General features: G+C 40.4%; 1 protein-coding gene across 4 annotated transcripts; it reads right to left on the minus strand.

Annotated features, from left to right (window-relative positions):
• Nucleotides 1-1,443: 1,443 nt before the first annotated feature.
• On the minus strand, nt 1,444-14,950 carry rb1cc1 (RB1-inducible coiled-coil 1). Of its 4 annotated transcripts, none has more exons than XM_079648532.1 (23): nt 14,613-14,950; nt 13,502-13,634; nt 13,286-13,412; nt 13,005-13,175; nt 12,661-12,863; nt 12,016-12,433; nt 11,733-11,903; nt 11,465-11,649; nt 11,127-11,313; nt 10,326-10,407; nt 10,164-10,228; nt 9,957-10,060; nt 8,964-9,102; nt 6,897-8,812; nt 6,492-6,678; nt 5,442-5,550; nt 4,401-4,689; nt 3,816-3,867; nt 3,687-3,734; nt 3,201-3,259; nt 2,884-3,011; nt 2,576-2,646; nt 1,444-2,340 (listed from the first exon to the last, which is right to left on the minus strand). In XM_079648532.1, the coding sequence occupies exons 2-23, from the start codon at nt 13,570-13,572 to the stop codon at nt 2,263-2,265; spliced, it is 4,860 nt and encodes a 1,619-aa protein (XP_079504658.1). In that variant the 5' UTR covers nt 13,573-13,634; nt 14,613-14,950; the 3' UTR covers nt 1,444-2,262. The 4 variants fall into 4 exon arrangements, with proteins under 4 accessions (XP_079504658.1, XP_079504659.1, XP_079504657.1 ...); XM_079648533.1 differs by having other exon boundaries at nt 8,964-9,090; nt 14,608-14,950; XM_079648531.1 differs by having other exon boundaries at nt 14,608-14,950.
• Nucleotides 14,951-16,031: the final 1,081 nt, after the last annotated feature.

A 16,031-nucleotide genomic window follows, 5' to 3' on the forward strand; every position in this document is an offset into this window, starting at 1 on the left:
CCTACGGTTACATCACTTCAGTATTAAGTATACAATCATTTGTGCAATAGATACAGTTTACAGTCTGCAGATGAGAGGTGCACATTACATTTCTTATTGTTATAGAACAGGTTTTAAAACAATGATTCCTCAACTTAAATAGTATCCTCTTTTAAATCACATGTGAATATTTTTTTTATGTAAAGGCTTTTTAAAATGTAATTTAATGCGTAATATATTTTCTTGGGTCTATGTAGGTGTGGAATATATGGTCAAATCTACATATAGGGCATTTATGTATTTTGTATATTTTACAAATGTAACATGTCTTCTGAATTTTCATTTCCATAAAGAAAGCTTTTAGAAGTTGTACCACTATTATTTTTTAGTAAACACTCTGGTTTGTGACATGTAGGGTTTTTACAATAATAGTGTTATTTCCTTTCCTGTTTTCTTATCACACATTCCTGTTTAAATAAATACTGCAAAGATGCATTCCACATTTTCCATAACTATGCACTCTCCCTCCCAACAGCTAATATTATGAGACAGTACAAAAGATAAGTGTTCAAGTGTTATAAAAAAGGGGTTTGACAGCGAGTCAAAGGCAGTTATAATGGTGGAACTAGCTAGAGACTACACATGGCAATGTTAAATCCCATTCAGCCTGATGAGAGTGACTCCCAGCAGCACTGAGCTCAGTGGGGGGTTGTAAACATTTACACTAAGAGCCTGTCCAGTGCACATGGTTGGTGCTTGCCAGCCACCTCGGTATCGAATGTTGTGTTGCATATTTTGTCATTCAGGCCTGTCCCGAAATTGTAGGAATCACACCATCAATTTATGAAGGAGCCATCCAAATGTGACAACAGGCTTATGCTAAATGGAGAAAATAGAGCTAAACATTGTTAAAACACCCCTAGACCCACATGGTAGAGAGTGCTCGGCAGAGAGCTGCTATGCTCCCCGCTGTGAACTGGGAAAGTGATGTTGGTGGGCTTCCTTCTCCATGAGGGCCGCATCGTTCTTGGGCCCCGATTTGAAGCCTTTTTGAAGTCTGTTTCCTGCAGCAGCGTGCCAACATTAATGTTTCCACAAAAGCAAAAATGCTAAATCAAATGAATACACTATACTGTGCTATTCCACATTGACTCCTGAATCCCCTAGAACATTTTAAAAGCATAATTAAAAAAAGCTATTCATCTTATATGTACTAAAAGTCACTATTTTTTATTTAAAAACATGGTCGAAAAAAAATATTCCTCATTAATTAATACGGGCAGCTTTTCATGAAAATTATAAAATGTCTGCTGGTGTAATAAATTAGTTTTTGTCCATGAGCCGGGAATATATTTTCACACCCTAATTATTATAAGGGTTAGTTCAATAGCCTTATTATTAAGCATCACATGTCATTCATAAATATAAAAACACAAATAATGGTCCATGATAGAAACAGCTAAATATGTTTGGGATCAATCCTTTATTGTTTCAAAACTCTATCTTTTACAATACAGTCATTTATTGTTACATGTGTTTTTAATGGGTAATGTACAATGTCTCCTGATAATGAAACACAGTCACAAAGTGTTTCTTTCTACATATCCATATTCTATGATAGAGAGAAGTTTGTGCTGATATATTGACTTAGTTCTGACAGCTCAATTAACTTCCCTTTTCAAATCAACTAAAGCATTTGTTTTTGAAAGTGCATTTTGAGGATTGCAAAGACGACTGTCTGCATCAGCCATAATGTACATTTCAGTATCGACAGAGGGCCACACTGCTTGGTGAGTAACAAACAGCATTAACTACATTTCCAACTACAACATTTATCTGGATAAGTAAATCAAAGAAAATATACCAATATGCATGCCATAAACATTCCTCCATAAACGTTTATAATAAATGTATTTTTTTATTTTATGATCTTGATAATGACAGTATTTTCCACAAAAGGACAAATGCTGATAATGAGAACTAATATTTAACATCCAAATTTTGTTCAATTTTACACACAGGTCAAATGGCAAAATGCCACAGTGTACAGGGCCATGCCCTGATCAAGTTAATAGCATTTGGTCCACAATAACAAATCTGGGTTTAAAGAAAACAAAAAGGTGGTAGCAGGTGGGACTTTGAACTGAAACTGATAATATCATGATGATCTTCTTGAATGATGTCCGTTTTTAAGGTCTTTCGATTTTCAAGTTATGGATGATGACGTGAAGTTTCTGTTAAATGAAGCAATATAAATATACATTTTAGCTCATTACTTGGCTATTATACTTTTCTGTTCCATGGAACAGCTTTCACTCTGTAGAACTTGGTTCCTAAAGGAACCTTGAACCTGTTCTGGGCCTGGTGAAGGAAAGGAGACAAGGAAAGAAAGCTTTGTCAGGTTCAAAACGTGTTAACATGAATATAACAGAATAACCGATCCAGATCAATTCAAATAAATTCATCTAAAAACAGTGTTGAAATGTCCACAAAAAAAACGGATATCCAAGACAACTGTGTATTTATATGCGTGTATTGGTTCTTAAATACTAATTTAAAAACAAGGAAAACCCCTTGCCCCTGGTAACTTCAGTACCTTTTTCGCCTGGCAATATTCCTTCTCCATCACCTTTCCAAGAACCCACGGCCGTCTTGTAGTCCCTGATGCTAGACGACAAATCAATGGAAGTGTTAAATATATGTATACACAGTCAACAACAATAAAAAGGCTTTTATGTGTTTCATAACGTTTATAAAGAAAATATAGCAACATCATTAACCTTTTGTAAATACAGTATCATTGTTAGAAATAAGAATATGCCGTATACATGAAATCTAATAAAAATCTCTCACATATTTATTTGATTAGTTAATTCATAAAAGATCCATGTGGGTGTAGCTGACCTGGCTTGAGGTCCAGTGCAGTGAGAGACTCTGAGTGGAGGAAGTAGAGGGTGGGGCCGACGGTGAACAGCACGTAGTTGTCATGCCTTTCATCCAGGATGATCAGAACCAAATCGCCTACCTGGAAACTGAACAAAAAGACACAAAGGGATGATGAAACGACTTCTGCAAACTGGTAACAAAAAACACATTAACGTAATTATACAGTAATGTGTTTAATTACACCGCATGTAATGATGGTCAGAGTTTCAGCTCAAAACAATAAAGGCAGAAATCACACAAGGCCATGTGTGTGTTTTTTAATTATATTCACTTACTCTCTGATGGCGATTTTGTCTGAATGCCGTGACGACACAGACGACATGCTTTGAGACATCTACAAAGAAAAAGGATTAAGGCAACGTTACACATGTTACACTGAAGGGTTAACACTGGCTAGAGATGACTTCTAAACATTTGTCATGTTGGGTATTTTCAAGAAATAGACTTAGTAATAAGTATTAGCACTTTAACCCAATGAACAGCATTCTACTGAGTGTTATTTTCCTTTGAGAATCACACAAAGTCTGGGAACATTTAAATAATTTGCAAGTATATATAAACTTTAAATATGTTTAACATTTTAACGTAACATTACATTTAATTTTGTTGAATTCAAATGTATTTCTCTACAATAACTAATGACACTAGCTGTTATTTTTCCTTCAATGAGCTCTTTGGCCTGGGTCAGGATTTTACTCTTTGATGCTACTGCCACCTAGTGGAGCAGCTGTGACATAACACAGAGACAATAAATGACTGACCAGTCTTTGACTGAGGCGCTTGTTTTCTTCTTCCTTCATGTGTAAAGTCTGAAACATATATCAGATTGATTAAAGAGAGAAGAAACACCCGTAAACATCGCGTCTCTAAGATGCACGGAGTATATTTACCCTCTCCAGTAAAAGGATGCGCTGTTTCTCCTCTGTCATCAGGATGTTATCACTACAAGAAAGAAAACAAGATTATTGATCAAGGTCCTACGGAAAATGTTACGCGTGGGTTCTCATTTCTGGTCTTGTATTATTATATAAGTAATGAATGGAAAACTTACTCTGTCTGTTCCTAGCCTGCCTTCTTCACACTGTCAAATGTCCTTCCTGTCCATCCATTTATAAAACTCAACAATCTTTGAATCCTTCTTCAAGAACACAAATACCTTGTTCTGTCAGTGATGGCATCCTAGCATTAGATTGAAACTGTTTACACTCACTACAGTCGCCTTTCTGCAGTAAGCTCTTGAACCTCATGTAAACAAGAAACAAGGGACAATTGTGTGGTTCTCCTCTACACAGATTGTACTATGAAAAACTCTCTGACCCCCCCCATAAAACACAGCCGTTAATGAGGTCAAGGCAAAGCATGTGCATGTGTTGCCTTTACTTTTCTGTGTAAACATGGAACTGGTAACCACATCAGGAGAAATCACAATCCAACAATTTATCTGAGGTAATGTTTATTGGAGTTAAGATGCTTACTGGACGGTCACCATGCTGGCTTCCACCGCTGAATCTATCTGTTCGTCCTCTCCGATGGCCGCCACAGAGGCCAGTCTGTCACTTTCAGACTGCGGCTCAGAGGAGAAAGCCAGAGGCAGAGCTCGAGCTGCAGCTCCTCCTGCCTCTAGGGTCTCCAGAGCTGAGGGGTGAGGGGTGAAGAAGGCCGAGGAGACCATGGTCGTGCTGCGCATGCGGTTGAGCTCCTCCTCCAGGTTTTTCTTCTCCTGCATGACACTAGCTCGGTCCTCGGAGAGCTTCTCTATCAGAGCTGCAAAAAGTTGAATAAGTGAGAATTGACTGCATACCAATCCATAGCATAAAACCAGAAAGTAGAGAGGGGGACCTCCATGGGACCTTATTTTGGAAAAAGTATGTATTGAAGTCAATGGCGAGAGAAAAGTTATTTTTCGATCCCGTTTGAATTGTGCCACTAATTACACATATGATGTTTGTCAATTTAAAAGATAATTTTGCAAGTCAAAAAAATAAAAATGTGTCGTAACACTTTTTGTGTGAAACCGCTCAATGAACTACATCTCCCGTCTCGCACCACACACCAAGACGGCCGTCACGTTGGCACATTTCGCTTCTTTCTTTCAGAATGAGGCGAAAAGCATTAAAGGAGGTGAAAATCACTACAAGTCTGGGCATGTTGAGAGCTGTACATACACACAAGGGGAGTTAGTCGGTTCCGTAAGAGCCAGCATGCGGGACCGGGATTCTGGGATATGTAGTCTTTCTAGTTGTGTATTTTTCATAGTCTTATATTTCAACTGTTTTGTGACAAACTGTGACTTTTTTGACATGGAAATGATTTTTTAAGATTGACAAAAATCATATGTGTAATTCGTGGCACAATTGACTTCAATACATAATTTTTCCGAAATAAGGTCCCATGAGTCGGAAGTAGATGGGCGGGACTTCGCCTCTCTGTAGGGACAGTTTATATCATTAAAGGAAGAAAAAACTAAAGCAGAAGATGACCCTCCCCTCAAAGCGCTCAGTTTGTACGGCACTCACCTTTGTCCTTCTCCTGCTGTTGGGTAACTTCATTTAACTGCTCTGTGAGATCATGTATAATCTGCTCCTTCTTCAGCTTCTCGCGGGTTAGAACGGTGTTGAAGTTCGTCTGAAAAAAGAACAAAACAAAAACACATTTAGAGCTTTAAGGTTAACAGGCGTTTTTGTTACTACAGGGAGTTCAGCGTAATGATGGGGGATGTTTTTTAATTGCTATCAATGCCGATCAGCTGGCAGCTATTGGAGTTAAAATTGTTTTGTTGATTTTTATAGATTTTTTTGTTATACTGTTCCATGTCTGATCCCTTCACCATTTATTAAACCCAGTAACAAAACATAAACACATCTAAAATGTAATTATGTGGGCTCAATTGTTATTCCAAAATACAGTTATCACGGCTTGATTGTGTAATGTGTTGACGAAACAAAACTCTTCTCAGCTTCAGCTGTGAAGGGAGGGGTAACGGAGAGAACTCTAAAACCACCATAACAGCGCTTCAGAGAGCTCTTTGTAATCAATAAGTAGTAATAATAATAGCTTGGATTTATATAGTGCCTTTCATGAGACCCAAGGTCGCTTTAAAAAGAAGAACAGGGGCAAAACAAACATAACAAAAACAAAAAGGCAGTCAGACGGACAAAAACAACAAATAGATTAGGGGCCAAAGGCCTTAGTAACTATGTGACGAAACATAACACTTTTGGCTGGATAAGAGCAAGTGAGCAATTTGAGGAAAGTAACTGAACAAATTCTGCTGCCCCTGGTGGATCTGTGTAAAGGAATCAGACCGACCAAGATGAGGAGGACTCCAATGAATGAAATATTGATCTGTTGATGTGTAATGGACAACTTGAATTGAAGTCGCTGAGTGTCAATATCTATTAAACATTTAAGTACTCACTTCTATACTGTATTACAATGTCAATCCTCACTGTGTATAACGGTTATCAGGCACTGCTTGAATGGAGCTCAAACGTGATCTATAGACACATATTTAGCTACCAGTGCACTTCTTTTAGACAAAGACATTATCTGAGAAAAGTACAGACCTGCTGCTCAGCGATTAGTGATGTCTTGAGGTTCTGCATCTCCTCATTCTTCCTCTTCTCCAGGAGCTCCATCTGAGACAGCAGGGAGGCCCTCTCCTGCTGCAGCCGCTCCTGCAGAGCAGAGTCCAGAGACAGAGGGGCCCCGGTATCTGTGGGGCCCTCAGCCTGCAGCGGCATCCCTTCATTACTGAAAGGAGCACAACAAAAGAATAAAGAAAGGGATTTATATTATTTGGACAGGGAAGCAAAGAGAATTAAGTTTACTCTTAATTAGCAGCAAATAAGATGGTTTACTTATCTAACCTCACATGTTTGTGTCATTTGAAATGCAAGGGGATTTAACTAATCCAAACTACATTCAGCTGTCACTTTATTTATATATGTGGGGTGTAGTCAAACATGTACCTTCTTGAGGATTGCGTCTCATGCAGCTCAGCCTCCAGCTGTTTGATTTCCTCCCTCAGTCTCTTCTCCATTTCCTCCTTCTGCTGCTCGATATCTTTAAAGGCTTCTTGTGATTGAACCTCAGACGCCTGTTCCTTTTCCAAATCTTTCTCCATTGCTTGTCTGACTTGCTCTAGTTGTTCGGACAGCAGGTTGTTTTCTGCCTGCAGATCGCCGATAACAGTCCTCAGCTCTTGCTCCTGGTCCTGGAAACTCCTGGCTCGCTTCTCTTGTTCTTCACTCAGAGCGGCCGCTTGCTGCCCGACTTTCTGTTGCTGCTCGGCGTGGCTCTTCTCAGCTTCCTGGGTGCCGCGCTGCAGGGAGGCGAGCTCGTTGCGAACGCAGATGATCTCCTCGTCGTGTCTGTCCACCAGCTCTGAGATGCAGTGGTCCTTCTCATCCCTCATCATGCTCCTCAGCTCTGCTAGGCCCACTTCATGCTCCTCATTGTTTACATGAAGCTGTTGCTTGATGACTGCCAGCTCTTCACTGAGGACTGTAGTCGCAGCGTCTACCTGGGACTTCACAGCTTCCGCCTGCTGCGTCTTGGTCTCCTCGAATAAGAGCCTCTGCTCCTCTGTCTCCGACTCCTTGAGGGCGAGCTCCACCTCGACTTTGCAGCGGAGTTCTGCGAGCTCAGTAACACGAGCCTCCAGGTCCTCCATTTGGTGTTCCTTCTCTTTAAGTGCAGTCGCATGACGAGCAGCAGCCTCGCTTAACTTTGCACTATTTTCAGCAGCCAGGTGTTTCAGAGCCTCCTGGTTCACCTGGGTAAGGGTCTCCAGTTTGTCTGCATGTTCCTGCTTCATGCTGTCCTCCATCTCCTTTAAATGGGACTGCTCAACAACTTCCAACTCCTGCCGGATCTTCTGCTGGCTCCGTTCAATCTCAAAGTGCAGATTCTCCAGTTGGCTGGTCAGAGATTCTTTTGAAGCCGACAGCGTCTTGATCTCCTCGATTTGCTCGGCGATCATCTTCTCCAGGTTTTCGATCCTAGCCGTTTGATTGCCCTCCGTTTCAACCCATCGCTCTTTCTCATTCTCGAGCCGAGTGAGATCTTTCTCTTTGCGCTCCATGCGCCCTTCCAGCTCCAGCATGGCGTGCTGGACATCTCTGACAATATTCTGGTTCACTTGGTTTTCCTCCGTTAGTGTCTGAACCTGCTTCCCGAGCTCTTGTCTCAGGGAGAGAAGCTCGCTCTCGTGCTGCCCCTTTAGCTCCAGTTTGTGGATCTCGCAGATGTTGTCCACAATGTTGCGCACCTCTTTGGACATATTGATCAAAACAAAACCAAAGTCCTGCTGTTCCTTTAAAACCACGCCTCTCAAGTGGTGGAGGTCATCCTTTACACTTCTAAAGTTGGAATGGGACTCCTCTGCAGCGGATCGGTACTTGTCAATTTCTTGTTTGAGGACAACGATCCTCGCGTTCTCCCTCTCCAGTATCGTGGTGTCCTGCATACGCTTGTTGTCGATAGCATTGATGACTGAAGAGTACAGCGACTCCCCCATCATCTCAGGACTGGTAGGGTCACTGGTTGGGTTTGGAGAGGTCAAGTTCTCTTCGATCACAAACTCGTTGACAGCGGACATGAAGTCAGATTCAGGGCTCTCTACTAGAGAGTCCAAGTCGAGGGAGCCCTGCTGCAGGACGGGGTCCATGTTCGGGTGGCCAATGGTTTCAAAGTCAAATGTTTGCGCATCGATGCTGTCTGGGGACAAGTCCTCCAGAGGAGCCGGGATGGGAACATGTAGGGGCTGGCAGCTGGGGCCCTGAAGGTTAAGAGAGGAAGGGGTTTTGGGGGATCTTGGTGTGGAGGACCCCGGCATGCTTCCAGACTGCGGGGTCAACACAGATGATCTCTGGCTGTAGGATGACTGCAAAGACAGGGAAGATGAAGACATAGGGACAGAAAGGAAATACCAAACCACAAATAAATGACACCATGTAGAAGAACATGACCAGCCTATCCAAAGTTCTATTCACTGAGTAAACACAGATTACGTTTGTTGATGAAGCTGTTTTTACCCTTTGTTCATTTAGCAGGTCAGTAATAGTTTGAGACATCTCATCCACACTCTGTGCCGCTTTGACCAGCTGGTGAAGCGTCTCCACGTGCCGATTTAAGGGTTCAAAGTCACACATTGTGGGAACCCTGGAGGAAAAACTGTTAAATTAGGGATTACAAAAGGTTATAGATTAATCTACAGAAATCATATGCATGAATGGAATCCAACCAAATGAATGTGATTAAAATATGGACACAAACTTCCAAATGTATGTTTTAATTTGTCATCTTAAAGGGCCCATGTCATGCTTATCCGGTTATTACCCGTCCCCTTGTGTGTTAAGTAGCTTTTTCTGCTTGTAAACGGTCTGCAGAGTCACAAACCCTCAAAGTACACCCTGTAACGAGTAAAACTCTAAAACAGAAAAGACCTCTCTATGCTGCCCCAGAACGCCTCGTTGGAGATTTCTCTTTTTCTTCCTGGGTACAGCGACGTATTTGGGTATAGTGACGTAACGTCCGCGGAGCCGTTACGTTAAGTCAGCGGATTGGTCCAGCAAATGGCGGATTTGGACCAATTAGCGGACTTCCTCACACACACTCAATCTTTTCTCAGCTGCAGCTCCGCCGATTTCTCCTCCCTGAGACGGCGGGATGCGGCGAGGCTGTGAGTCTGTGTGTGTGTGCTTGCGCTGGTTTCGGGCTGGGTTTCGCTGTCTCGCAGACGGCCACTGGGCTCATAGAGAGGGGGGGCAGGAGCTCCAACAAGCCGTTTAGGACAGAGAGTGAATACACATACTATACAGAGATGCTGGATGAGAAACCAATGTGAGTTTGGAAAATTGCACAATGTAAATCTATTTTAGTAGATCTCAAAAATGGAATTATGATCAGTAGATTACTGTAGAAGTAGAAATGGCCATGACATGGGACCTTTAAGATAGTTCTAATAGCGTTACATCACTGACAAGGTTATATCTAAAGTTAAGAAAGTATAAAGTCTTTGGACTCACAGAAGGAAAGGCTGCACTTCTGAAGGACAACATGATTTCAAGTACTGCAGGTCATCAACTGAGATGTCTGGAAGTTCGTCGTCAAACCTTCTGGGCTTTCGTGTCTATAAACAAAAGGAAGCAAAAGAAAAGACCATTTAAAATATAGTGGGGATAAAATACATGAGAATACCAAAGTGATCCAAATGCTCTTTGATTGTAGCTTACACAAAACGATGTTGGAGGCCATGAGTCGAGTCCTCTGAACAAACGATTTCTGAGGAAAGACTTCCCTGAAAGGAAACAAGTAAATAGATCAAACTCTGCTGCTGGTTGGATTTCATTTTCTACTTCAAAAGCAAACGGTGCTCTACAACGACAGACACTTACTAAAGAGTTTTCCAAAGGATTCCCTTTTGAACTTCTCCGCCTCGTACAGTCGTTTCCCATCCTTGACAAGTGCATAAGCCCACTGAAAAGATTGATAAACAAAATGTTAAGACAACAATGTAGTAATCTTCTTTTTGACAAGGTCTACTTAAAAATGTGTACTTTCTAATATAATGAAGCTGTGATAAGGAAATGTTCCCTTCAAAGGTTAAATTATTCAGAATATTCAGTTTTATTCCTGTTTAAAATTGTACAAAAAAGATATCCCTACCAATACAAAAAATATGTACAGTATGGTCTCAAGAGGAGAACCTGTTCAAGACTCTAGCTTAATGTACCTGACAACTATAGTAAAAACCAAAACAGCCCAATAACAAAAAGGACAAATGCACCATAAAATTGCATTACTGGCTTCCAACTATTTCCCACTGACTGTGATTTAGCCACAGCCATACTAAGAGGAAGGACAGCAGCCATGATCAATTAAAGTTTAATATATATGCAGCCTTCTACATTTTCAAACCGACGATAACGTTTTAGCAATGGGTGCGGCCACCAAAATTGCAACTCCTAAACAACCACACATATACTCCTATCGCTAAATAGGAAGTCCCATGAGAAAGGTCTAGACCACTGCCATTAATGAAAAAGATACAGGACCACAATCCCATTTTATTGTGTGAGCACAGGCGCATATTATCACCAATTAAAGCATAAAACACACCAGAAAACTACACATTCAGTGATGCAAAAGAGCTCACCTCTTTGAATCACTTTGTCTGAACGGCATTTAGTACTAACCTCTCTGTAGTGGCGCATAAACATTTTTCTCCTGACAACCTCCACCACCGCCAAGCAGTACATCTGGGGCACAGTGCTGAGGGCCTCCACCACCCTCACTCTTTCCATCAACTCCGTCAGAAGTCTGAGTAGAGCCTGAAGCTTCTCCGCATCCTGGTCCGCATGAAGCATCACGTAACAGCACCATCTAAAGCAAAATCGTAGGCACCGTTAAAACTGTAAACATGGCTCTCTTGATTAAAACCAGTCCAATGAAATAGAACAATCCAAAAGGCCTATTTGAATATATCTTTGAACTATGAAACAAACACATCGAGGAAGTGGTTTATGGTTTTTACTTGAGTCGGACTTGAAGGTTGTTTGCAAGTTCTTGTTTGGCAGTGGTACACTTCTTCTTAATGTCTAGCAGCTTCCTGTGGTTGTTGAGCATGATCATCAGCTGGTTGGTGTGACTCAGACACAGGTCAGGCAGAACGGATGTGTCCTTAAGGTTTTCAGCACGCTTCTGGTTGGCCAAAAATCCCTGCAAGAGATAATATGGAAGCAAAATTGATAACGAATGAAGAACTCGGAAAGTAATTTGACAGTGTTTATCTGTTCACGTACCTGAGCGAGTTCTTTCTGTTCATTCACCAACTTCTTACAGCTTGCAATCATTTGGTCAAGAGCGTACAACCTGTCCTCGAGCCCCTTGATGGTTTTCATGTTTTGATTATCTAGCTTGGCAATTGTGTCACGACAATCTGTCAGGAATGGTTGAATTATCCGTGGATCAAGCTGAAAGGAATAATATTTGAGTAAAGACTTGGGACTTTTTCAGACAAAATTAAAAATGACACATTTGTAACACTATTATGATGACATGTCTATTTCTACATCTGTGACTCACCCTATTGATGGAGTCAAAGCATTTCCTCACAACAGATTCCACATCATTGGGTCGGTCTTGTACGTTGATCCAGTCTAATAGTGTGACATTGAAGCATGACGGGTTGGTAAGCTCTGCATCATCATCATCGTCATCCTCATCATCTAATAGCGCAGATCTAAGCCCACCACTGTCAGTCATTTCATTTGTTTCCTGGTCTCCAGTTGGCTGACTTGGAGCAGAGTTGAATGTTGATGGCTTGGGGGGCCGCTGTGCATCAGTTGGGCCGAGCACAGACTCTGTGGATTTCTCTTCCTCCGTCTCATCTGAATCCTTTCCTGGGGTTGAGCTGGACTTCTCCATGCTCTCTTTGTAACTGTGTCTTGTTAAACATTCCAGCAGAGGTATTCTCGCCATCACAGAAACTGATGTCCCTAACCTGCAATCGAAAAATTATGTGCATCAAGACATAGTTCATCACGCCCATTTCCTTTGAGCTGATATAAACCATAACTGGAATGTATTAATTGTTATTTCCTTCTTTTAATTGAAATAAGATTTTGATATAATACCAAGTGGTAATTCTAAGCAAATGCGATAACTTGTATTTAAAGTGCAACACTGTTGAATGAGATTCTAAAAGTATGAAATATAATTTACACTTACTTTGAAAGTTTAACCTTAATTTGTTCCAAGTCATGTTGATAATTTACGTATGAAGTGTCAAATTTCACGAGCAACTTCTGATAAGACAGAGTGCAATCGTCCAGATTAGCCATGATGGCAGCCCAGCCTTGGTGTTGAAGGTGTTCATCATGAACCAATCGTTCACAGAAAGAGCAAAGCTTCTTGGCAACTTCAAACATTTCCTGCAAAACAAATAACAAAGTCAGGTCAAGTAAGGAGCATTCCATAGTTAAAGGGTTATATACAAGGATTGTATGTGTTTATCTCATAAAGGTGGTGCACATGACAGGCAAACTTCATAACTTCATAAAATAAATAACTACCAGAGCAAGTTGTGTTCGTGATGCAACAGTGTGAAAGACAGCTGGCATCAGTAGAGATTCTTCCACCTTAACCTGAATCTCACTCTCAATCGAGAAGGTGGTCTTAGGGATCGTTGGATCCCTGTCACACAAGATCATCTCTTTGTTGAACAGGAATATAGGGTTTGTTTCCTAAAGACCAACATAAAAACATTAGTAATCAGGCAGGTTTTCACATGTGCAACCTGTAAATCTTTAAGGCAAACAAAACAAACTGTACTACATTCATTGTATACACTTACAGTGCCAGCACTGTAACTGCAGACCCGCCTCTCTGCAGCCATACAGTCCCCTCCATTGACAACAAGGACTTGATGTTGGATTGCGATCTTATATTTGGCTTGGATGGCATGTTTAAGCTCCAGTACACTGAGACAACAGAAAAATTGATTTAAGTCACAACAGTCAAGACGTACCGACCACCATTTCTGACTAATATTGGTAAAATGCTCTCTTACGTTTGGACAGCAAGATCAGTGTCAAATGTCAATGTGCTACCATTGTTGACCTGGAACACATACAACTTCATGTTGAATCTCCCAGAGTTCTTCGCATTTGCCTATCTCGCTCATTTAGTCATACAAGGCCAACCTGTGAAAAAAAACACAAACATAAACACGAGATATCTTGTAAAATCCTGTTTTACTTTTTACAGTTTCTATTAAGTTTTCCTTGCTACCATTTAATGAGTTTTGCTGAGCCGTGGTGCTGCCAACCACAATGAGATAAAGCTAAGTTGATTGATACCTTTGTTGTACATATGTGTATAATTACGTTTACGGATATAATTACCGAAGTCTCCTTCCTTACATATTTTAAACATCATATCACGAAAGCACATGTCGTAATATTCCCCCAAACGTGTAAAGTACATGCAATCTCGTGTCTACTGAACAACTAGCTTAGTTAGCTGAGTCACCATGTCGTTGGTTACTGAAAACAGTCAAGTTTTAACATCCAATAAGAAGTCACGTATGTTGGTCTATTGCAAAACAAAGGCATACTTTCAAGACAGAAGCACATCGTTGACATGTGCTGATGTCTATCTGGTGAGACGTCTACGGTGATAAAATACCGAGTTATACAAATAACAGAACAGAGTTAACGCTTACCAACCACCACACGTTAACTGTTTATGTTTACCAGCTAAGTTGCTATCCCAGTCACTGACAATGAGTGGATGTTGGTTAGCACATCGCCGTTAATAATTATGTGCACGTCTGCAGACCTTGTATCTATAAGGGTCACTAGAGTCCAAATGTTTACTGTTAATAGGAGTGAAAATACGGACACTTATCTACCCTAGAGGCCTCCGGTTAGTCATGGTTACAGTGTCAAAGAAGGGGCCACCAGCAGCTACATGGCCAATAACAACCCGCAGACGAAGCTAACTGGCTACTAGCTAACACAGCTGTCAGGCTAGCGCAGGATTCCCAACGTCGATTAATTTGACAAATGTAATAAGATTAGCCAAAATAGCCGACATCATCTGCGAACACTTATATCGGTACAATGATGACATTCTACATTGAATTAATTAAATTAATGATTTCGTTGTCCTTACCTTACTTTGCTCGCATCTCACTGTTCTTGGTCTCCACCTCTCCTAGGCGATACGGTTAGCTAAAAAGATAGCAACAGAGCTAGCTAGCTAACCTGTTAAGCTTGGTATACATAGAGCTAGTTTAGCAAGCCACTAGGCTACCGTTAGCCAGACTACACAAGATTAAAATAATGTGTCATCCATGGCTGATTGTACGGATTCACTTTATGGATGTGAAAGATATATCCAATTTGACAAACTACAGCCGAGATGATGTAACAACGGGCAAAACCACCAGTTGTTTATCTCAGGTAGCTAACTACGCTAACACCCTCTCAGTCTGTTTTGTTGTTGTCATCTGCTGATGGGCGTTACGTAGACGATCCACCCACCCGAAACCCAGTGTAACACAGCTATTTTGCAAACTAAATTAACTAACTACTCATATATAAATATACAAAAATGTTAACATATTTGTTAAGTACCGTATATTAAATGCTGAATGTTTATATGCATCCAAAGTTTTAAGTTTGTACCAGTCTAATAAAAAAGAAAATGTTTACATTTGAATATAACTATTACAAATTACGTTTTTGCCTCATTCACTTCATTAAGCATAAATAATAACATTATTGCATATATGACTATAATTAAATTAGAATAATGTAATTACATATTACATGTTTGATTAAACAATTGTAATGTTAATAGGCTATATATTTTTAAAACATTCCTTTATTTATTCCCAAATATTTACTGGCTTGCCATAACATTGCTTTCAGTTGTCTTTTTAAATCATAGGAATGCAGAGACAGAATCAGATAAAATCTATTATTTTACATTTTATTTACCATAATACAGTTTATATTAAGTGTTTTACATACAGACGTATTCTTAGTCAAAGTGTTTGTGTTGCATACAAGACATATAAACCTACTATGATTCATTAAGTTAATAAAAGATGTGCACACTAGAGAATAAGTTCAAAAGATCCGGCTCTTCAAACTGTGTCGAGTTTCTCATCTGAATGTGCTTTCGTCACTGGACTTCAAGGTGTATTCTGGGAAATTAAAGGGAAAAAACGCTGTCGAGTGTTTTGCTGCAACATGAGAAGGGGTGTGGTTAAGGCCAGGCTGCAGTGTGTGGACGATCCTATTATGCTGCAGAGAGGAGGTAGTTTAGGGGTTGTTTTGCATTAAAGATGTTTTTTTTAATTATACGTTTTTCATTGTCATATAACACATGTTTTTAGGGATTCGAAGACAAACAGTAACAAAAATACATATAAAATCACCCCATGTTACAGCAACTGATTTTCAATATCTGAGTGGAACCACTAAGGTTCAAGGTTCTTTATTTGGTATATAAGGAAGGTATTAATGCAACTAAACTTTTCTTACATCCCCCCAAACAAACATTAATACTGTTTTTGTTACGGTCCTTTA

Source organism: Notothenia rossii (assembly GCF_949606895.1).
Source record: "Notothenia rossii genome assembly, chromosome: 9".
Taxonomy (NCBI): Eukaryota; Metazoa; Chordata; class Actinopteri; order Perciformes; family Nototheniidae; genus Notothenia; species Notothenia rossii.